The sequence below is a fragment of the Pipistrellus kuhlii genome, unplaced genomic scaffold (genome assembly GCF_014108245.1).
Source record: "Pipistrellus kuhlii isolate mPipKuh1 unplaced genomic scaffold, mPipKuh1.p scaffold_m20_p_17, whole genome shotgun sequence".
Taxonomy (NCBI): Eukaryota; Metazoa; Chordata; class Mammalia; order Chiroptera; family Vespertilionidae; genus Pipistrellus; species Pipistrellus kuhlii.
Genome location: NW_023425482.1, coordinates 19,963,591 through 19,987,209, shown reverse-complemented (window position 1 = coordinate 19,987,209; position 23,619 = coordinate 19,963,591). Strand labels below are relative to the sequence as shown.

Below are 23,619 nucleotides of genomic sequence, written 5' to 3'. Positions count from 1 at the left end.
ACCCTTTTATGGCAGAAGGCAGGAAGTTCTCCAGAAATCAACACTCAAAGGTTGCAGTCTTCTTTAAGCAAATCAAGGATGGCCAGGTGGCCTATCAGGTTTTGCCAGGGCCACAAAGACCGTCTGTACGGGCCTTATCAGATGGCAGCACCCTGCCTGCCCCATCAGCACTCTAGCCTTCCACCTGCAGTGTGGGCTTGAGTGAGATGCCCCAGGGCCAGCTCACCTGGAACCCGGCACTCCCATTTGGTGACTTGTTTGGAGGCTACTGCAATGGCCCAGGTGCCAAGGAAAAAGGCAAAGAGAACCAGGAAGAGGGGATACACACATGCCAGCTGATGACAGGGGCAGGGCGAAGTGGAGGTTAAGGCTTTGGGGCCAGGCTGGCTTGAGTTCAGTTCCCAGCTCTGTCCGTTTGCTAGGTGTGTGACCTTGGGCAAGTCACTTCACCTCTGTGCGTCTTACTTTACTCACTTGTGAAATGGAGCTGCAGTACCTACCCCCCAGGGTTCTTATGGGGGTTGACTGAGACTCTAGGTGGCGCTTCTCAGAGGGCTAACACTTGATCACTTCCTGGCAGCCATAGGATGACTAGCAGCCATAGCCCGCCTGCAGGCTCCTGAGCATCCTCGGAGGGTCTCAAGTGGGGATTCCAAAGCCCGCCCTTCTCAGCCATTCTCAGGTGCCACCCGAGCCTCTGGAAAGCGTGCCTACCTCTGCTGGCTCTCATCTCCAGGGTTCACATGAAGGCCCTGCTCTCGGGTTGCCTGTGGGGCCATCTGGGGCCCCTCCTTGGGATCTGACCAGATGTTTGGGGGCGTGGGGGGGACAAAGGCGCCATTTATTCATTCAACAAATATTTATTGAGAATTTAAGTGCTCAGCACTGGTGTAGGTACTGTAGATATATAGTCATGACCACAAGGATAGTAGGGAGTAATAACGAAATAAGCAGAGTAAATAAATATACAGTGTGTTAAATGCTGTAGAGAAAAAGCAGGAAACAAGGATAAGAATAGAGATATCAGCCCTAGCTGGTTTGGCTCTTCGGATACAATGCTAGCCTGCGGACTAAAGGATCCTTGGTTCGATTCCCGTCAAGGGCATGTACTTCCGTTGCAGGCTCCTCCCTGGCCCAGGCCCGTGTTGGGGCTCATGCAGGAGGCAACCAATCGATACTTTTCTGTATTTCCCTCTCTTTTCCACTCTAAAAATCAATGGAGAAATATCCTTGAGTGAGGATTAAAAAAAAAAAAAAAAAAAAAAAAAAAAAAGAATGGAGTGTTAGAGGCAGGGGACTGCTATTGGAAATACAGTGCTCAGGGCCTGCATGGAGGGACCTTGGGAGGAAAAGAGGGAGGGGTCACAGCAGGAACTGCAAATTCAGGTGACTTGGGCAGGAACACATCCAGTGAACTGGCTGCAGCAGAGAAAATGAGGTGAGGGTAGACTCTGTCAAGCCGGGGAGTCATGTTTTTATTTTGAGGAAAATGGGGATCTCTGGAGGGCTGGAGCTGAGCAGAGGCACATCATGATGTGACTGCGGTTGTAATAGGCTCACAGGGTCTACTTTGGAAAGAAGAACCTGTGGGGATCTGGGCCAGAACTGAGAAGACTGTATGGAGGCTGCTGTGAAGGTCCAGGCATCAAGAGATGAATTGGGCCCTAGTCGGTTTGGCTCAATGGATAGAGTGTCGGCCTGTGGACTGAAAGGCCCCAGGTTCGATTCCGGTCAAGGGCATGTACCTTGGTTTTGGGCACATCCCCAGTAGGAGGTGTGCAGGAGGCAGCTGATCAATGTTTCTCTCTATCCCTCTCTCTTCCTCTTTGTAAAAAATCAATAAAATATAAGAGAGAGAGAGAGAGAGAGAGAGAGAGAGAGAGAGAGAGAGAGAGAGAGAGAGAGAGAGAGAGAGAGAGAGAGAGAGAGAGAGGAATTGGTTGGGTCTATCAGGTGAGGGGATGGGAGATATTGGATTCTTGGGCTGTCTCCATGTTCTTCTCCCATCCCTCATTTTGACCCCCCACCTGTGCTTTGTTTTCATTCCCAGCACTCAAAACATGCTGGCAGGAGGCTTGCGATTACCCCTCTGCTGGGGCTCAGGAGTTGGGGCTGGGGAGGCATTGGGAGCAACCAGTCATTGTGGCCTCATTTGAGCCCCTTCATTCTTTCATCCTTCCTCCCAACACCCACAGCACCAGTTTAAGCCCTCAGCGTGCCTCCGGTCCAGCTCCTCTTTGGGATCTCAGGCATCTTTGAGAAAATATCAAAGGCCATGGAGCCTCCCACAGGTGTCTACCTACATCTTTGTCTTTTTTTTTAAGACTGTTGATTCTCCCCCCCCCCCCCATATATTTATTGATTTCAGAGAGGAAGGGAGAAGGCGAGAGAGTTAGAAACATCAATGTTCAGAGAGAATCATTGATCGGCTGCCTTCTGCAAGCTCTCTACTGGGGAACGAGCCCACAACCCGGGCATGTGCCCTTGACAGGAATTAAACCTGGGACCCTTCAGTCCATAGGCCAGATGCTCTAGCCACTGAACCAACTCAGCTGGGGTGGTGTCCACATCTGTACTTATAATTCCGGGGGCTCATGGCTTCCCATTCACAGACCTAGAAGCTTGGCTCAAGTCATAGGTACCACCGCTACGTCCTCAGGAAGGAGGTCGAGCAAAGCAGAACAGTCACCTGGGAAACTTCCTTTCATGGCCACAGAAGCGGTTGCCAGGTGGCCTGAGAAGGTACCAAAACTTGGATCAGAAGAAATGGAAGACCCTGCCTTGCCCTTAGGCAAGGGCACCACACCCAAAACTGCGAGTGGCAGATGGTGGGGTTGAGGGGGTGCGGGGAACACTGATAGAATTTTTGTTCACAGAGGAACCCGTGGGGGCTCTGCCCCTCCTGCAGGGTGGTCTCAGAGGCGGCTGCCAGAGGCTCCAGTTCCGAAAACCTCTAACATGACAGTAACAGCAGCAAAGCAGGTTAACCACATATCCAGGTTGAGCAATTGATAAAAAGCCTTCCCTCCCCTGTTGCAGAAAAAGGGGAAACAAATCAAGGGTTCATTTTCCTGAAGCCACACGGTTCCTTAGAGGCACAGCTCTGCCTGGGCCCCAAGCTCACATGCGGGGTCTGGGTCCCAGCACTGAACGAATAGCACCAGCGAAGCCGTTGGAGCCTGAGTCAGGGCCATTCGGGGGGCGGGCAGCCAGCCCAGTTCCGTCTGGGGTCCGCTCTGTGCAGACGGTATTTCCTTCTTTTCTCGGGTGGTCTTGCAGTTCCTATGCCTTGGCTGGCCCACATCTTGCCCTCGGATGCCATTGTCACCGACCCTTATAGAAGAAGTCAGCCTTGTACATCTCGAGGAGTATTCTACCAGTCTGTCTCTTCTCCACTCTGCCTAGGGCAGCTGTATCATCCTTGCCCCTTTGCCCCTGGACCAGTTCCATGGGTCAGCGTTCCTCTTAAAGTGTGACCCTTGGGAAGAAAAACAGCACTCATCACTTAGATCATTAGATCGTAACCCCGAGAACGTACTTACCAAACCACAAATAGACTCGGACAGAACCAGACCGTGTCGCCTCCCGTCTCGGAGTGTCTTATTTCTGATAATGCGGCTGAAGCCTGCATTAGGGGTTTTGGAAGCCTGAACGCAGGGCTTGCCTGAGGAAGTTTGTCGACTCAACACTGGCCCTCCTTGGGCTCAACCCTCTCGTTAAAGAAAACTGTCTATGTGAACGTAAGAAAACCAACATGAACCAATTCAGATGCTCCAGGTGACTACAAAAGCAGGTCTCTCTCCTTTCACCTCCCTCCATCAGCAGTTCACCTCCTGTGCCAACCAGTCCTACCAGTTTCTGTATCCTGAAGATATTCCTTAGAATTCTCTATCCCATTTCGCTTTTTGTTTCTCTAAAGGCAAGTCCCTCTCATATTATTACATACCGGTTTATTTTATTCTTTTTTTTAAAAGTTAAATTTTTGGGGATGTTTGATTCTTTTAAACAACTACCTCTTTTTTTTTCTTTTTTTTTTTTAACTAAGATGTTTAAAAATTGTTTTTAAGAGAGAGAAAAAGAGAGAAACAACAATGTGAGAGTGAAACATTGATCGGCTGCCTCCTGCACACCCTCCTACTGGGGATTGAGCCTGCAACACGGGCAAGTGTCCTAACCAGGAATCAAACTGGCCGCCTTTTGGTGCACAGGACAATGCCCAACCCCCTGAGCCACACTGGCCAGGGCACTGATCCTCTACTAATCCTCCCATGTTTGGCTACTTACTGCCAACAGTTGTCTTATGAATAACCTTGCACCTATGTCCTTTTGCCTGTGTGCAAGCTTCCAATTTTTGATCATATTGGAAAGGGGAGAGAGGCCAGGTAAACGGACTGTTGATGCAAGAAAGGTCCAAACCGCCAAAACCAGTTTGGCTCAGTGGATAGAGCATCAGCCTGCAGACTGAAGGGCCCTGGGTTCAATTCCAGTCAAGGGCACGTACCTTGGTTGCGGGCACATCCCCGGTAGGTAGTGTGCAAGAGGCAGCTGATCGATGATTCTCTCTCATTGATGTTTCTCTCTATCCCCTTCTCTTCTTCTCTGTAAAAAAAAAACAAAAAAAACCCCCAATAAAATATATTAATAAAAAAAGGTCCAAACCTGTAAGACTTTTTATGAGTTTATCTGAGCCAAACTGACAACAGATTGAGCTCCAGAGAATGGCAGTTGTGCACCATATTTTGTACATGACAAAGGAGGAGGTGTAAGGGGCTACATGAAATCCACTGGTGATAGATTAGAGGGTGGGGGGAGGGGGATCTGGGATGGGATGGAAAGTAAAACGAGTAGACAGACACACCCTTCTTTTCCGTAGGTGGGTACAGGGTAGTGACCCGTCTCCTGCTCTGATGCAGTGACTGTGCTCTGGGGGGTGTGTCTGGAAAAAGGAAATTATTCTGACATTCCAAAGGTTTGTTGTTGAAGATGCAAGAAAATAGGCCCCATGAAGGTAAAGATGGACCTATGTCAAGGAAGATACCAGCCCACCATAACGGGCTTTCAGTTGAGAAGTTTTCATTTTCAGATCCTCCTATGTGGTTCCTTTTGGTCTCTGAGTTTGTAAGGCCGCCTTGCAGGCCTCCCCTGAGCTTGTCAGCTTTCGTACGTGGCCCTTTTCCCATCCACAGGACCACGGAGTCTTGTGAGAGCTGCAGCCAGTAACGTTAAAAGTTTGGGAACTGAGCTGGGACGGGTGCCACTGGCCCTTGTGGTGGCAGCCACCGTACCATGGCCTCTTGAGTTAGTCGGGTGGCCCGTGGCTGCACCCTTGCGTCTGTCAAAGTCTATACCCGGAACCGGGGCTTGGTCTTCCTGTCACTTTCTTATTTTTGATTTTTTTTTTCTTTTTCTTACTTGGAGTGAGAAACACCAATTTGAGACGTTTCTGCTTTTTCCGGGGACTCAGCAGGACGCGGGATTGGTTATGGGGGTTTATTTCTCAGGAGCGCTGGAGCGAAGGCGCAGGCGGGGGCCGAGCGATTACCTCCAGCAAACCCTCTTGGAAGCGGCTGCCTTCCGCATCAATGCCTATTTGTTCTCGACAATGGAAAACGCGCGAGCGTCCACTAAGAAAGAAAACACTTTTCTCTTCTTGCGAGCTCCGTGGGACAAGCGAGCACTTGTTTGGGAGTCATCTGCAAGGCATGTGACCCGGAGCCTCCGGGAGATGCCTGGCTTCTGAAGCCTGGGCTTCCAGCTGATCTTCCGGGGCTGCCTTAGGAGTCTCGTTCCAAATGTCAGAGGCAGAGGGCCCGGCGTTCCTAGCACAGCCCACCTTTGGGGAAGGTGCAGGCCCCACATTCTTTCCCTGTGAAGAGGCTTCCAGGCTTTGCTCCCCAGTTACAGAGTGATCCCAGCTTCCCAGCTTCCCAGCTCCACACCTGGGCCAGCCTATTCCTGCGTCGGCTCGCACTTGGGAAATGCTGCCGCCAGACCGGCGCATATGTCTACCTGGGTTGTGTTCTGCACGGAGGATTAAGCCTGTGGTGTTAAGCAAACTACCTTTGTCCCTAGCATGGATTTTCCTCCATGTGTCAGAGAGGCAGAGAGGTAGTTTTCACCGAGTGGCTGCTCCACCAGCGGTGGCAGGTTTGGGGCAGGAATCCTGCTTTAGAGAGCCACTGGCTCTGTGACCTTGAGCAAATGACTTAAGCCTTCCTGGGCCTCGGGCTCCTCAGCATCCTCAGCATCCAGGGGATTAAAGGACCCCGCCTGCTTCCCAGCAGTTCCACGCCTGTGCACAGCTCTGCACCACGTCTGCACTTAACGACTATCATTATATCGAATATTTATTTACTCTTCTAATTATTGTTCATTAAGAATGATTTGTGGCTTCTCTTTTCCTTCTCCACGTTTTCCTGACTCTGACCTTGTCATGATTGGGTGCAGGGATTCGTGTCACTCTTGAACCTTGGGGCTTGGGCTCATGGGGTCCTCCTCGCAGGCCATCCTAGCAACTGTTTTTGTTATGGGTTCGTTGAGGTATAACTTACATCCCTTACAGTTTACTCACTGTGAGTGTACAGTGAGATGATTGTTGTGCGTATGCACAGCCAATCTGGCCATCACCACAGTCCGGCTTTAGAATGTTTGTATCACCCCACAAGTTAGCTCGTGCCTCTCAGCGACCAAGACTCAGATCCATCCCTAGTGCCTGGCAACCACTGACCATGGTTGTCATATAAGTGGACTGTGTACTCTCCTGGGCACGTCTTACAAATGCCCAGGCACGGGCCTTGCCCCAGGTGAACTGAATCCAATCTCCTGGGCTGGTAGGTTTTTTTTTGTGTGTGTGTTTTTTTTAATTGTAGTCTTTGTCGTCTTCTTCCACTTAGCATAATGCTTCTAAGGTTCATCGGTACTACGGCGGGTACTGTTTCTGTTGCGGAGTAGCACTACCATACTTGATCCTTCCTAATAGCTATCTAGGTTGATTTTTGTTGTCTAATGGACAAGTGGAGGGAAAAGAAGAAAGCTGAGGAAGAAGAAGGCCCTTAAAAATACGGTAGTACCCATGCCCTAATTTTAGAAAAGCAGGGCATTATAGATACAGGACAGGGGAAGTAAGTGAATTAGGAAAGGGTCGTAGGCCAGAGTCTGAAGGACACACAGGACACACAACAAGCATTAACAGTGGCTTCTCTGCTTGGATGGGACCATCAGTGCTTTTTTATTTTTTTAAAAAAATATGTTTTTATTGATTTTAGAGAGAGAGAAGAAGGGAGCAGGATTGAGCCTGAAATCTAGGCATGTGCTCTGACCTTTGGTACATGAGATGATGCTCAACCAACAGAGCCACACTGGTCAGGGAGACCATGAGTGCTTTTGATTTGTCTTTTTGTTTGTGTGTGTTTTCCCTTTTGGGGGGTGGATACAGCTTTATTAAGATATAAGTTACACATCATACATTAAATCCTTTTAAACTGTAGTATTCAATGGCTCTTCAGTATATCCACAAACTCTTTGAGAACATTTTCATCATCCCAAAACGAAGTCCCTCATCCTTTAGCTGCCACCTCTTGGCGGCCCCTTCTCCCAACCCCCAGAGCTAAGCATCCACTCATTTATTTTCCATCTATAGAATTTGCCTATTCTGGACATTTCATGTAAGTTAATCACTCAATACATGGTCTTTTGTGAGTGGCTTCTTTTAGCATGATGTTTACAAGGTTCATGCACGGGGTAGCACATATCAGTACTTCATTTCTTCTTGCTGCTGAATGCATAATATTCTCTGGTATGGACATGCCACATTCTATCCGTTCATCAGTTGATGAACATTTGGGTTGTTTTCACTATTTTGAATCATGTTACTACGTCACCTGTGTTTTGTCACTTTCCCCCTCTAACATAAGGTATTGCTGTTGAAATTAAAAACAAAACTTAAGATTTGAGGGGAAAATACCACCCTGAGTAACAAGTGGCCGAGGAATGTGAGGTATGTGTGTTTCTACCATCATATTATCATCCAACAGCCCAGAGCAAAAGGAAGGGAAGTCACGGGGTATCAGGTGGGGAAGGAGGAAGCCTCAAAACCCAGATCAGACTGTAACGGGGTAGGGCTGTGGCTTTTGGGGAGCACTTTCCCTCCCGGGAGCATGCCCACATCTTTCCTCCCTGTCAGGCGTGCATTGCATCTCCTAAGCTCTTAGGGTCCCCACGAGACTTGCAATGGGCAGCGGCAGCTCATCCCAGGCTAACCCCCAAACCTCTCTCCAAGGCCCCCTTTTTTCCTACTTCCCTGCGAGTTAAAGCAGCCCCATCTAGGCTCTCTGTTACTTCTTCTTTCCTAAGCCCTTGCTTGTGTCACTGACCCCAGTATTTAATAAACGTACTCTGACGCCCTAAGTGGCTTGGCTCAATGGATAGAGTGTCAGCCTGGGGACTCAAGGGTCCCAGGTTCAATTCCGGTCAAGGGCATGTGCCTTGGTTGCGGGCATATCCCCAGTGGGGGGTGTGCAGGAGGCAGCTGATCAATGTTTCTCTCTCATCGATGTTTCTAACTCTCTGTTCCTCTCTAAAAAAAAAAATCAATAATATAATATATATAAATATAAATATATATATATATATTTTAATTCATTATTTTTTTTTAAGTACTCTATCATCCCCTCTTTTGCCCCCACGAAAACAGCAAAACTAAGTCTTGAGAGTCAGCCGGACAGACCTGGGTTTGAATCCCACCTCAAGCCACTCAGTGTTATATGAGCTTGGGAGAGTCACTCTCTGAGACTTTACCGATAAACTTGAAGAGCGATACTTCCCCCACTGGTATGGCGATAACTTAAAGTGTTTATTATACCTCTTGCCTCTCCTAAGGGCAGACTTCGGAAAGCCATTCTCCACCATCATTGGGTGCTCCTAGCACCTGGGGGAGGTTTAAAATATACCTGTGCCTGTGCTCTACTAGCCCTAAAGATCAAATTCAGTTACCCGGTCAGGGCCCAGACCTGGGGATTCTGTTGTTGTTGTGTTGGTAATCCTCACCAGACGATATTTTTTCCATTGCTTTTCAGAAAAAGTAGAAGGGGGTTAGCGGGGAGGGGAAAGAGAGAGAAACATTGATGTGAGAGAGTCCATGGACTGATTGCATCCTGCATAAGCCCCAACTGGGGGCGGGGAGTGAACCCACAACTCAGGTACCTGCCCTTGACCGGGAATGGAACCCACTACCCTTGGGTGCACAGGCCGATGCTCTTACCACTGAGCAACGCCAGCTAGGGCCAGGCCTGGGAATTTTTTAGCCCAGGAGAGTCTGTCCCGGGCACATTAGGCCCTGGATTGGAAATGATGTTACAGGTATATTGGTCACCGTGCTTTATTTCATAAGTGGCCAACTAAGAGCGCTCCCTTAGGGCCTAGGACCCAGCCCCTCACCCAGGCCCATCAGCTGCCGCTAATCTGAGGGGTCAGTAGGAGTTGGACTTTCTGACCGTGGGGCCCTCTCCAGCTTTGGGGAATGCAGCAGAAAGGAAAAGTGAACAGATGTTGTGGTGCATGAGGGAGCCTCTTCTTTCTAATCAATAAGCAAACAGTTGCTGGAGTTGCCCAACCGGCCACAGGAATGTTTCCTGGGTTGCAGGCCATGGGAATGATCAATTAGGCAGGCAGGTTGGGTGTTTGTGTAGTTAACCTGCAGCCAGAAGCTGGGACAGTAAACCCCCAATTTAGCGAGGAAGCCAGAGAGCCTCCCCATTCTCTTTGTTGTTTTTGACTAAACCAAACAAGTTTTCCTTGCTGGGACAGGGAAGAAGTCCCCTCCTCCTCCCCCGCAGGCTGGATGCCAGCTCCCTGCTGGAGCGGAGTGTCATTGCTTCCCCCTCTTCCCTTTTTAAAAAATTTAATATATATCCCTAACTGGTTTGGCTCAGTGGCTAGAGCGTCGGCCTGCGGACTGAAACGTCCCAGGTTTGATTCAAGTCAAGGGCATGTACCTTGGTTGCGGGAGCATCCCCAGCTAGGGGGTGTGCGGGAGGCAGCTGATTGATGTTTCTAATTCTCTATCCCTCTCCCTTCCTCTCTGTAAAAAAATCAATAAAATATATTTTAAAAATAAAAATTTAATATACTAGAGGCCCGATGTGTGAATTTCATGCAAGAGTAGGCGCTTGCTGCCATGGCAGCTTTGTCTGGAAGGACGTCCAGAGGGTCGTTCAGCTCTCCGGCTGGTTGATTTGCATATTATATTACACTTTTGTTATTATAAATTTTTATTGGTTTCAGAGAGGAAGGGAGAGGGAGAGAGAGAAACATCAATGATGAGAGAGAATCGTTGACCAGCTGCCTCCTGCACATCCCCTACTGAGGATGGAGCCCACAACCCAGGCGTGTGCCCTTGACCAGAATGGAACCCGGGACCCTTCACAGGACGATGCTCTGTCCATTGAGCTAAACCAGCTGGTGCCTCTTCCCTTTTTTGGACAGGTGAACGAGAGGCCTTGGCAGTTAGCGTTCACCTTGGAGAACTAAAGCCAAGTCCTTGGTCTTGGACTTGAGCAGAGAACCAGCCCCGGCTGAGCCACCAGAGCCCCATCCAGGCAGGATATTGAGGTCAAACTAGGTGAGGCCTTATCAGCGGGCGCTGGCCCGTGTCTGAACTGCCCGGGACGGGCCTGCGATGAAGACGACTTAAAACAGTTCTTTTCTGGCCTTGATCTGACCAAGGGCACAGGGAATGGAGGCCGGGTCCGTGCAGACAGGAGCAGGAGCCTTCACCACTCACGGGCCTGTGCGGGAGCGCCATGCTAACATGGCTTCATTTCACTAGAATGTCAGCCCCAGGAGGTCAGGGATCAGGACCTGCAACCCTGCTGTGTTCACCCCTGGCTCTTCAGAACTAGAACAGGGCCCCGCCCACAGCAGCTGAGCAGCAGGTGAGCAGTGCTAGGCGCTTGAATTTCCTCCTGGTTGTCACATGGCTCCCTCCCTCCCTCCTTTAGCATGCAGCTTGAAGCTGGAACTTCTCCTCCTCCTCCTCCTCTTTATTATTATTATTACTTTTAAATCCTTAAAACAATGTTCAGGAGGACACGTTTTTCATAGATTCTGTAGAGACAGAGACAGAGACAGAGAGGGAGGGAGGGAGGGAGGGAGGGAGGGAGGAAGGGAGGGAGGGAGGGAGGGAGGGAGAGAGAGAGAGAGAGAGAGAGAGAGAGAGAGAGAGAGAGAGAAACATCGATTGATGCCTCCTGTACACACTCCAACCAGAGATAGAACCCAAAACGGGTATGTACTCTTACTGTGAATCGAACCTGCGACCCTTGGGTGCACAGGCCAATGTTCTAACCCAACTGAGCCACACCAACAAGGGCCTAAAGTAAATTGTCCCGTTCCCTCCAGCTGCTGCAGGAAACCTTGGAACCCCCTTACATGCTTGTTTTTCTGAATTAACACTTTTCATTGCTGACACTTACTGGTTTGTCAATTGCCTCATCCCCGCTGGGAATGGAAGCCCCGTGAGGGCAGGGCCGTTGCTTTGTTTTGCTGTATGTCCCAGGCCTCGGGATGATGCCAGGCAAAGAGTAAGGGCTCAGGCACTGTTTGGCTGAAGAAACAATCCTCGATGCAACCCCTTAAAGGAGAAGCAGAGAATGGGGAAACTGACGCTCTAGGGAGGTCAGCTGTAGCTTGCCTACAGCAGCACGTAAAAAGCACAGCTGGGGTTTGAACCCAGATGGGTTGGGCCTGCATTTATACAGGGGTAAACTCTACAAGTGTTTGCACTGGCTTTTAGCCACTTCCACAAGTGCCACTTAGGACATTTTTTACTGGGCTGATTCTGATCGGCACCACCGTGTTTGCTATTCAAGAACACAAACAGCATTAGCCTGAGCAGAACCATGACTGGGGAGCAAAAACACACTGTCTGAGTGACCCAAGGGGAGGACAGGGGTGATGGATCACCCCTTTGTCCTTGTGGGCGCCCCTTCCCAGGGGCCTGGTTCCTTCACCTGTGATCTCATTGCTCACTGTTTTCTCTCTGCGCTGACACCCTGCCCTGCCCTCCACCTCAGCCTGTTTTGATGGAAACGGAAGCAAAGGGGGACTTTGCTCCTTGCTTTCTACCCAGGCTGTGTTCATTGTTTTTTTTTTGTTTGTTTGTTTTTTTAATAGATATTTTATTGATTTTTTTACAGAGAAGAAGGGGGAGGGAGAGAGAGTTAGAAACATCGATGAGAGAGAAACATCGATCAGCTGCCTTCTGCACACCCCCTACTGAGGATGTGCCTGCAACCAAGGTACATGCCCTTGACCGGAATCAAACCTGAGACCCTTGAGTCGCTCTATCCACTGAGCCAAACTGATTAGGGCAGCGCTGACATCTTTTATTTGGGTGCCGGTGAAGATAGAGACCATGTAATTAAAATGTGTTCTGGGCAAAGACGTTATGGGAGGCTGGGAGAAAGACCTCATTGAGCTTCATGAGAGTAGTAAACTTCTGATCTCCGAGGTCCTCTGGGTGCCCCCTGTCAACAAGGGAGATCTGAGCGCAGGTATGGGTGCCCCAGGCGACGACACCCCTGGAGCCCATCACCTGGGCTTCGTGGACACACAACTTGAATTGCGCTTCTGCAACGTGATATCCAAGCTGCTTATCTTTCCCAGAAAAATGTGTGGATTTAAGGCTAGCTCATGAGAGGAATTCTTGACTTATTTTAGCTAATGCAACATGTTGACTTAAAGGAGGACATTTATATATATAAAATTGATTTCAGAGAGGAAGGAAATGGGAGAGAGAGATAGAGACATCAGTGATGAGAGTAAATCATGGATTGGCTGCCTCCCGGTTCATAGGTCAGTGCTTAACTACTGAGTCATACCGGCTGGGGAGGAGAACATTCTTGAATTTGCCATTCAACACTTTCTCCTTCGCGTGGCTTCTGATTGTCACTGTCCTTACTTAATGTTTTCTGAGTCTTGGAACTGGTTTTCCGAGGCACAGCAGCCTTCGTTCCAGGAGAGCAAGGGAGTGTGTGTAGGGGGAAGATGGAGAATGGAAACTTGGCTGTCCCATGCCAGCTACTCCCCACCTGTCCTATTCCTCTGTGTGAACTAACCTCCGGGATCCATTCACGTAGTAATTATTTTGCAAAATGGCTCATCAATACCAAGAGGCTGCCTGTGGTTAAGTCCCCATAGTGGCTGCTGACCACAGGCTCTGCCACTTGATGGCCATGTGGCCTGGCCAGGTCTCCTTGGTGACACTTCTCAGAGTCTCAGTTTCCTCGTTTATAAGCAGGACTGCCCAGGCCACTGGTGTCTAGGAAGGCTATCAGGTGGTGGTATGTCCCTGGATTTCAGTAGCGAATGGACACATATAATTTGAGACTTATTTGGGCTAAAAAGATAGTCTTCCTGGTGCAACTTGAGTCTCCTCGGCATCGCCGAGAGTGGCCGAGCTGGAGGCTTTCCCTCCCACTTTATAAACGTGAAAACAACATTTTTGTGTTGAGCCTGGGTATTCAGTGAACCCATAAAGTTTAGTAATTTCATGGACACCATCAAAGGAAAATGGTCCAGAATCATGCAGAGCCATCAAAGAAAATGGAACCTATGAAGGAATTGTATAGGCAGTGGTAGCTATGGAGAATTATGGCTTTGTTTGAAACACCGTGCCTAACCAGCAAAAATAAACTCTTGCCTAGCTAAGTGATCCATGTCTGTCTTCCCAGGATTCCTTTCGTTCATCAGGTTAAACATCTTGTCTTTTTAAAAAATATATTTTGCCCTGGATGTTTGGCTCAGTGGATAGAGCGTCGATCTGCAGACCGAAGGGTCCTGGGTTTGATTCCAGTCAGGGAACATGCCTGAGTTCCAGGCTCTATCTCCAGTAGGGGGCGTGTAGGAAGCAGCCAATCAATAATTCTCTTTCATCATTGATGTTTCTATCTCTGTCTTCCTCTCTGAAAGCAATAAAAAAAATATATTAAAAAAAAATAAATCTTTATTGGTTTCAGAGAGGAAGAGAGAGGGAGAAATAGAAACATTGATGATGAGAGAAATTTATTGATTGGCTGCCTCCTGTACGATTGAGCATGGCTTATACCCTGACAGGGGATTGAACTGTGACCTTATGGTTGGTTAATAGGTCGATGCCCAACCACTGAGCCACTGTGACTAGGCTAAATTTCTTTTTTTCTTTTTTCTTTTTTTTTTTTTAAATCTTCTCTAAGTTAGAAACGGAAGCCTTCAGTTTAGGGGTACGTAATGGCCGTGTGACCCCCGGGGGCCTCAGAAGGCTCTCAGATCTAGCCCTCGAGTTGTGTGTGTGACTTTCTCTTCCTCAGGCTGAGCGCTCAAGTTCAAATGGTCCTTGAATGAAAGCTTAAATGCCCTCTGCTTTGGTGTTAGCTGCGGCAAATGCGTTCTGATGAGAGGGAAACAATCCATAATGCACGCCTTTGTGTGTGATGTGGTGAAGACACGGCTTTCAAGTAGTTGCTTCTAAGAGACTGGGGTATCCCAGTTTTGAGTTCTAGTTACCAAATAACTATAGTTAGCTGGCTTTGATAGCAGGCCCCTGTCCTTAAATCTCAACATCTCCTGGAAATATATAAATGCTTTTCAAAACTGTCTTGTTCCTACCCACTCACATTCCAGCAACGGGGCTGGGTGGGGGTGGGGGAAGAATCCTTGAAGCTGGACTGTTCTGTGGCAGGATGGCAATTCCAAGCGAAGAATGCTGCCGAGCGCCCAGAGCCTACCCCAGGGCTGGCCACGAGTTTACTGTGTATTTGAACTTCACTCATCTCTTCCAGGGCCTTCTGATGAAAGCTGCTACTTCCGCCAAATAAGCTAGAAAATGAGACTCTTGCAGGATAAATAATACACAAAATCACAATGTATTAAAAAAAAAAAAAAAAGTTATTTTGTCCGGCCGGTGTGGCTCAGTGGTTGAGTGTTGATCTCTGAACCCCACGGGATCATGGCTCGATTCCCAGTCAGGGCACATGCCCGGGTTATGGGCTCGATCTCCAGTGTAGGATGTGCAGGAGGCAGCCAATCAATGATTCCCTCTCATCATTGATATTTCTACCTCTCTTCCTCTCTGAAATCAATAAAAATCAAGAAAAGTCACTTTTATTTTTATTGTTTTAAAAAAGTAATTCGTTGTAATTGTGACATGCAATCTATACTAATAAAAGAGTAATATGCTAATTAGACCAAATGTCTTCCAGACATCCTTCTGGACAAAGCCACTGTGGTAGAGGCTGGGGCAGAGGCGGTTAGGGGCAATCAGGCTGGCAGGGGAGAGCAATTAGGGGCGATCAAGGCAGACAGGTTAGGAGCCAGCGTTTGGCAGTCGGACATCCCCTGAGGGGATCCTGGGTTGGAGAGGGTGCAGGCCAGGCTGAGGGACCCTTCCCCTACCCCCTGTGCATGAATTTTGTGCACTGGGTCTCTAGTCCTATATCATAAAAGCCCAAATTGCTAAGTGTCCAACCATTTGTTCAACCATTTGACTAGTAGCTATGATATGCACTGATCACTAGGGGACAGATGCTCTGACCAGTAAGTTAACTTGCTGCTGGGGTCCAGCTGATCAGGACTGGGCAAGGTGGGCCTGAAATGCCCTGTAGACCTTCCATGGTCCCTCCCTGGCCCTGATCGTGCACTGGTGGGGTCCCTTGGCCGGCTCTCCAACGTCCCCTGAGGGTTCCTGGATTGTGAGAGGGCACAGGCCAGGCCAAGACACCCGCTGGTGCACAAATTCATGCACCGAGCCTCTAATATAATATAAAGATGTACAAGGAAAACATGTTTAACAAAAAGAAAACTACTTTCTAACCCTGCTGCTACCACACTTCTTCCAGTCTTCCCCTACCTGCCTCCACTGTTAACCACCTGGTGTGTAGAATTCCATACTGACCTGGAATGTCTTTGCCTTAAATATTCCTTTTCATTATTGCTGGAAAGTGTAACCCCATTTTGCATACAGGAACAGAGGTGAAGACAGCCCAGCCCCTTCCCTCACCAGCATATAATTTAGGGCAAAGGAAATGGAGCTAGTGATGTCTATGCAAAGGCTGAGGAGGTGGGAAATTTAATCCGAAAATTGGACATAAGGATCATAGCGCAAGGGGTCAGTCTGGCTAATAAAGAGGAGCATGAGGAACAGTGGTTAGGGTCATGAACTCCCAGGCGGTCTGGGTTCCAATCCCTGCTCTACTGCTTAACAAACTGCCTCAGTTTTCCCATCTTGAAAAGGTAACATTGGTAATGCCAATCTCCTGGAGTTCTGGGATAAATATTAGCAAAGTGCTGAGAATAGAGCTGGACACAATATTCTGTACATGTTAAAAATATTTAAAAATTACCTGGCTGGTGTGGCTCAGAGGTTGAGCCTCATCCTATGAGTCAGGGATGAAGGTTCGATTCCTGGTCAGGGCACAGGCCTTGGTTGCAGACTTGATCCCCATTAAGAGGCATGCAGGAGGCAGCCAATCAATGATTTTCTCTAATCATTGGTGTCTCTATCTCTCCCTCTCCCTTCCTCTCTGAAATCAATCAAAATGTATTAAAAAATTACTTAAATAAAGATAGTTGAAGTGATTGTTGAGGGTGTAGTTTTTGATGGTGTTAACGTTATGGTGGTGAAAAGATCTTCCCATTAAGGGATGACCATTGGGTTCTTGGCTCTTGTCACTGGGATTTGTTTTTTTTAGATCAAGTGACCAATTGACCGGCTTAAGAAAGGAGGAGGAAGAAAGGATTGCACCCTCTCCAGTCCGGGACCCCCAATCGGGGGATGTCTGGCTGAAAAGAACAGTTAGTTCCTTGCTGGCTTTATTTTCGTTTAACTTTTTTATTTTGAACATGTTTCATTCTATTCACTTCCCATGTACTGATCCTCTTGTTCCAGCAGTTTGCCATTCTTTTTTTTAAAATATATTTTATTGATTTTTTTTTTTTTACAGAGAGGAAGACAGGGATAGAGAGTTAGAAACATCGATGAGAGAGAATCATCAATCGGCTGCCTCTTGCACACACCCTACTGGGGATGTGCCCGCAGCCAACGTACATGCCCTTGACCAGAATCGAACCAGGGACCCTTCAGTCCGCAGACCGACACTCTCCCACTGAGCCAAACAGGTTTCGGCCAGTTTGCCATTCTTATTCCCTCTCCCACAGGCTGGCCTTAGCATTCCCTGTGGCTCCTCCTCACTGGCCAGCCCCGGCCAGATGTGAAGGAAGCTTCCCGGAGCCTCCCCAGATCTGGAGATCCCCTGGGTCTGTCCTATAATTTCGGGTGTATCAGCCTCGAGGATCAGGTTGCCAGGAAAGGTAATGACCCTTAATGAGCACCTGGAAATTCAGGTTGGGGCTGCCTGGTGGCCACACTTCTCCTGTCACTTCCCGAAGGGTGGGGCTTCGTCTCCATTAAGACGAGACGCCCCAGAGCAGGTTAAATGCCTTGCATCAAGGTATGTGCAAAGCCATTTTCATTTTTTCAGGCCGCCACCCTTGGCAAGTCCAGTCATGCTTGTCCCAACTTTCGCTACCAGATCGGAGCTGGCTGGCTAAAGGAACGCCATGTGATAAACCAAGGCAGCTCTTGTTCCCTGGTGATGGCACAAGCCCCCAAACAGTCCAGGTGCCCCAGGATTTCTGTTGGAGTGACCTGGGGGAGGGTTATTTGAAAAATATCTTGTTTTGCTGGTTTAAGAAGTAATTTCTGTTTTAGACGTACAGGGAGGTATCTGCCCATCCTTTGATAGACTGCATTTTTTTTGGCCTTGAAGGTGTTGCTCAGTTGGTCGGGTGTTACCCCATGCACCAAAAGCTTGCTGGTTCGATTCCCAGTCTGCGGGTTTGGTCCCTGGAGAAGGAATGTGCTCGTTTTTAATCAGTGGTGCAGAAGGCAGCCAATCGATGTTTTTCTCTCACATCCATGTTTCTCTCCTTCTTTTTTCCATTTTCTCTAAAAATCAGTAAAATACCTGAAAGAAACTATTAAAAAAAAAAAAAAAAAAAAAAAAAGACTGTTTTTCTTCTTGGCTTCTGTTGTCATTTTAGGGTTCATCTGTCTGTTTAGCAAATACTTGTCTTCTAGCTCGTATGCAAAGAAATAAAAACCTCCTTTGACTTGCATTGTCCCTTTGCATTCAAAATGTGATTCACATTCACTGGCACCTGGCTAATCTCCCACAAAACCCTAAAGAGGCAGGCTTGATAAGTGGAGGTATGTATGCTTCATGGTCTAGTGGAAAAAAACGAGGCGCAGAGAGGTTAAGCATTTTACTGAGGCCACTCAGCAAGAACATGGCAGAACTTGGGTTTATAATCCAGCCAAGAATCAGACCTTTCTTCATGTCACCGGACACCCCCCCCCCCCCGCCCCTCCTGTCATTTATTACAGCATTATTTGCCAGGTAGTAGACTGCCAACTATTGCATGAGTTGGCTGCAGATTTTTATCAGCTCTGGATTTTAGGCCACGGGGCAAAAATCATCCTTCAAAAACAGCTAAGGCCCCAAGCGAACAGTACTCTCCAGGGTGAGGGAGTGCCAACCATGAGACATGTTGAGGGTTAGTCCCAGCTCCACTGGAAAGTGGTTATAGGCTGTCAGGTAAGTTTCCTAACCTCTCGGAGCCTCAGTTTCTTCATCTTCAAAACAAGGGTTCCTCGTGGTACTTGCCCTGCCACCCACAACCATGGTTTTATTTTCTCTGGCAAGGGTGGGGCTGTTGGCTTCAAAAACATTGGCAAGGGTGGCCCCTGGTGGAGGAAGTGAAAACTGCAGTTCTAGGCATCATGGTGATTATGGGGCTTTCTGGCAGAGACCTGGTCCTCATGAGTGAAGAGATGTCGAGCTACATAAAATAGGCACAAAAGCAGGAACTTAATAAAAGATCACTTAGACAAAAATAGAAATTCCACTGGAGGAAGGAGGGGCAGTTATCTGAGTGGGAGGAAAACAGGCCAAGTTGAGTTTCCCAGGATGAACTGTTTTATCTACGGTTCCCTCTGCCTTGAAGGCTCTTGAGCCGTGTTTTCTCCAAGGCTGGTTCCTGTAGCTCTCCGCTCAGAAGCCTCCACGTCAGAGAGGTCTTCTCGCACCATCCAATATAAGTTGTGCTTTCCCCAAACCTCCCCGCCCGCTGTCATTCTTATAGTTAGTACCCTCTTGAATTCCTTTAGAGCCATGGGCATTCATCACTATCTGTAGTTTTTTTGGCTTTGGTGTTCGTATTTTTGTCCATCTCCTCCACAATAGTATAAGTTCAGTGAGAGCAAGTGTCTTATCTGACTTGTTCACAGTTGGTGGGAATCTGATCAATATGTTTATTGATTTGAGAGGGAGAGAGAAACATGGATAGGAGAGGAAAAAACATAGATTGGTTGCCTCCCGCACACACCCTGACCGGGAATCCTACCTGAAACCTAGGTATGTATCCTATGCAAAGAAATAACAATCTCCTTTGACTTGCATTGTCCCTTTGCGTTCAAAATGTGATCAGGTTTGATCCCCAGTAGGAGGGGGGCAGGAGGCGGCCAATTGTGCTTAATTTGTGGGACTTAGGCTTTTGGTAAGTGAGTCCAGTTTGTTTTTTTTAGAGAAGGAATGTGCTCGTTTTTAATCTGCCCAATTCCTTAATCGCTGTTATTTATACCCTGCAGTGAGTTTTGAAGCATGCACCGGCCAACCGAGGACCATCTATGTCTCTGATGACACCAGATTCAGAGTGGGCACGGATGGGATGCTGATTGTCAAACGGCCTTTGCAGCTACATAATCCAGAGATGAGTTTTCATGTTTCTGCCTGGGACTCCGCCCGCAAGAAGCTCTCCACGAAAGTGACACTGAAGGCAGCTGTGCACGACCACCGTCAACACCACCACCACCAGCACCACCAACACCACCACCATCATGTATGTTGCAGTGTTTCTTAAACGTTCACTGTTATTTTAGCCTGCTTCTTAATGCGGGGTTCTCTACTTGGCACCGTGCAGATGTGGGGCTGGGTAATCTTTTGTTATGCAGCATCCCATGTCTTCACCCATTAGTTGCTAATTGCACCCCCTCGTGGTGACAACCAAAATGTCTCCAGACATTGCCAGGGTCCCCTGGGGAACAAAATAGTCCCCAGTTGAGAACCATCGGTCTAACTCAGTGGTTGGCAAACTCATTAGTCAGCAGAGCCAAATATCAACAGTACAACGATTGAAATTTCTTTTGAGAGCCGAAAACCGGCTTCTGGACATTTCAATCACACTGTATGTGCAAACCTGCACGTGGTATTTTGTGGAAGAGCCACACTCAAGGGGCCAAAGAGCCGCATGTGGCTTGCAAGGTGCAGTTTGCCGACTACTGGTCTAACTAAACTAATTTTTTTTTTTTCCTTCTTCTTCCTTTTGTGTGTGTGTGTGTGTGTGTGTGTGTGTGTGTGTGTAGAGGGGGATCATGTGGAATGGTGGCAAGATGCCATTATCTTTATTTCAGCAGGTTGAGTAGAATAGTGTGGGTAAGCGCATGGACTCTGTCTGGGATTGAATTTACTACCTGAGTAAACATGGAAGGTATTGTCAGTGCTTGAATGTCCTTATCGGTAAAATGGAGATGATAATGACAGCATGGGTTAATACACGTGAAATGCTAGAACCATGCTCGGCATATGATAAGTACCCAGTAATTGTGAACTGTCCTTATCACTCCTTTCCTGGAGGAAGAATGAGTAAGAGGTCAATATTCCGATCATTGGCTCTTTGTGTTCCTAATGGAGAGGGTCTTGGCAAAGCCAGGGAAGAGTCAGTGGGAAGCTTTTGCCTCATTGGGCTGTAATCTACACAAGATCCTTCCCCATGATATGGCAGGGCCTGGCCCTTCGTCTGGCACATACCAGGAGGCCAGTAACCATTCAGTGGACCAGCCATGAATGGAAGGACGTATGCCTGTCTAAGTCCTTGGCAAAAGAGTTTCTGGGGATTGTTAACCAAAGCCAAATGCCTTTACCAGTTTCTAAAGTGCTCCCATGGTGCTTCCTACCAAAACGTCTCTCTGGGGAGCATTCTAGTTGCATTCTGCTACTTCCCTGGAAGTGTGGACCGGGTTCTACATGCCAAGGCCCTTTCCAGCTAGCTCCTGTTTTTCTCTCCAAAGACTCCTGAAATTCAGAGAACTTAATAGTCCAGACAGATTGAAATTTATCATCCTGGTGTAATTGGACCAACCAGAAAAATGAGGAACTTAGCAGTTATATTAACATAGGTTCCTGACTCAAGTCCTCAATGGACTCTGTCATTCTTGTAAGTTCAGCACGGTGGGTGCTTGCTGGGCAGCTATGCCTCTTATGACCAAAGACAGTTTTGCACTTGTTGGTTTCCCCCCCCCCCCCAACTTTTCCTCCCCTCCTTTGCCAACTTTGCCTCTGCCTCCACGCCAGCTGATTGTGACTAGGTTCAAATACATGTTATAGAAAAACACAAATCACAGTGGCTCATGCAAAATACAGTATTTCTCTTTCAAGTGAAGGAAATCGAAGTTAAGAGTAAGTTGTGGCCGGTGTGGAGAGCCCACAGCCATCCAGAGCCCAGGTCCTTTCTGTTCTGTCATCCACAGTCCATGGCTTCAGCCTCAAGGACACCTCATGATCCAAGAGGGCTGCCAGAGCTCCAGCAGTCACAGCTTTATTGCAGGTGACAAGAAGAAAGGGAGGAGGCACCAAGATGCATCGCTTACTTGTCTGGCTGCTTCCTTAAGAAGCCTTTGTGGAATTCTCAAGCAACACTTCTGCTTATATCTCATTGGCTATAACTTGGCTCATGGCCACCCATAGCAGCAAAAGTAGTATAGGAAATATAGTATTTCACTTGGGTAAATTGCTGGATATAAAATTTAGATAGATAGATAGATAGATAGATAGGTAGATAGGTTTTTTGTTTGCTTGTTTTTGAGTAAGAAACTAAAGGAGGCTATTGAGTGGTAGGTGGCAACTCTGTCATAACTGGTTTGGAGTTCACTTTGCTTTGTCTCTAGTTCAAGGGATTCTTATAGAGCCAAGTGGTTTTTCACTAGGATAATGGGTGACATGAGAGAGAAACATCCATCATCTGCCTCCTGCACACTCCCTACTGGGTATGTGCAACCAAGGTACATGCCCTTGACCAGAATTGAACCTGGGACCCTTCAGTCCGCAGGCTGACGCTCTATCCACTGAGCCAAACTGGTTAGGGCTCTTTCTCTTTTTTTTAACCTCTTTCTTAATTCATGTAAGAATAGATTTTTTAAAAAAGGATAGGTCTTATATTTATACTAGAGACCTGGTGCGTGTGAATTTGAGGATGAAGATGCTGTGTGTGTGTGTGTGTGTGTGTGTGTGTGTGTGTGTGTGTGTGTGTGAAATATGCAGAATTGGGAAGGATTTTGTGGTGATATCTGGTCACATCTCATATTTGTCTTGTGCATTTTTAGTCAAATTAAAATAAAATAAAAAAACCACCAGAAACTAGGGCTTGAATCTCACTGGGCAAACAGTGACCAGTGGCTTTATCGATGGCGGGGGATGGGATCATCCTCTGGAACTTTGACTGTGTTACCACTAATCACTTTGAAACACTTAGACAATTTGGAAGAGTGTTTTCCCTTCCATCATCAACTATCTTATTTCCCTGTGTGTGCATAACGTTATCATTATCACCCATGAAAACTACTTAATACAAGTCTCAAAGGACATTTTTGGTTCTCATCCCACAGCTTCCGTTCGAACAAATGGACACCTTAAAGATATAATGACACCACAAGAGCAAAGGTTTTTTTGATCACAAAGTAGTTCGTAGTACCAGCTCCCAAAACTTACTGATTTTGGCTGATAACTCTATTTGGGGACCTATAACCCTAGGGAAAAAAATATATATAAAGGAAAAGAAATTAAAACACCAGGATATCCAGTTGTTTAAAAGCTCTGATACAAAAATCATAGGATATACTGTTCTATTACCACTATGCTGTACACCTCAAACTAATACAAAATAATATGGAATGTAAGCTGGAATGGAAAAATAAAATTTAAAAACCATAACAAGTGTGACATTGTAGGCTTAAAATACTTACAAAATAACACTAAACCTATCATTGTGCATGTATAATGGTTACTTGGAACTCTGGACACTAAGGAAGATCAGAAGAGAACACTTTATTATGGCTAGGTGGTTCGTTGTCTTTTGTTTTGGCTGTTAATTTTGTTATTCACTTAAAATCACTTGCTGCCCCCACAAGGATGGAAATGCTGACTGGATAGATTGGACTCTTCGGCCGGCATGATTTCTCATGAATTATCTCATTAATGTTCTTCATCTCTTTTCCTTTTAGGACGCTCTCCCTGAAGCCCGGACGGAAGTGCTCACATTTCCCGACTCCCACCACGGTCTCAGAAGACAGAAGAGGGACTGGGTTATCCCTCCCATCTCCTGCCCAGAAAACGAGAAAGGCCCGTTTCCTAAGAATCTGGTCCAGGTAGAGAAGAATGCTCTCTATTTCTTTGGGAGGAATCTGGCAGAGAAGGACCAAGGAGAGGAAGGAGGAAAGACCGAATGTAAGAATTCCTCCCTTGCTAATTCTGT

General features: G+C 47.4%; 1 protein-coding gene across 4 annotated transcripts in view; it reads left to right on the top strand.

Moving 5' to 3' along the window:
• Positions 1-23,619, top strand: part of CDH1 (cadherin 1) — a 75,579-nt gene that overhangs the window by 30,751 nt on the left and 21,209 nt on the right. For 2 of the 4 annotated variants that reach the window (XM_036441363.2, XM_036441366.2), the window contains exons 3-4: positions 19,682-19,932; positions 23,369-23,512. In XM_036441363.2, coding sequence (XP_036297256.1) covers positions 19,682-19,932; positions 23,369-23,512 — 395 coding nt within the window. Of the gene's footprint in view, positions 1-19,675; positions 19,933-23,368; positions 23,513-23,619 lie in introns of all 4 variants that reach the window. The other 2 variants (XM_036441364.2, XM_045582750.1) reach the window with 2 other exon arrangements.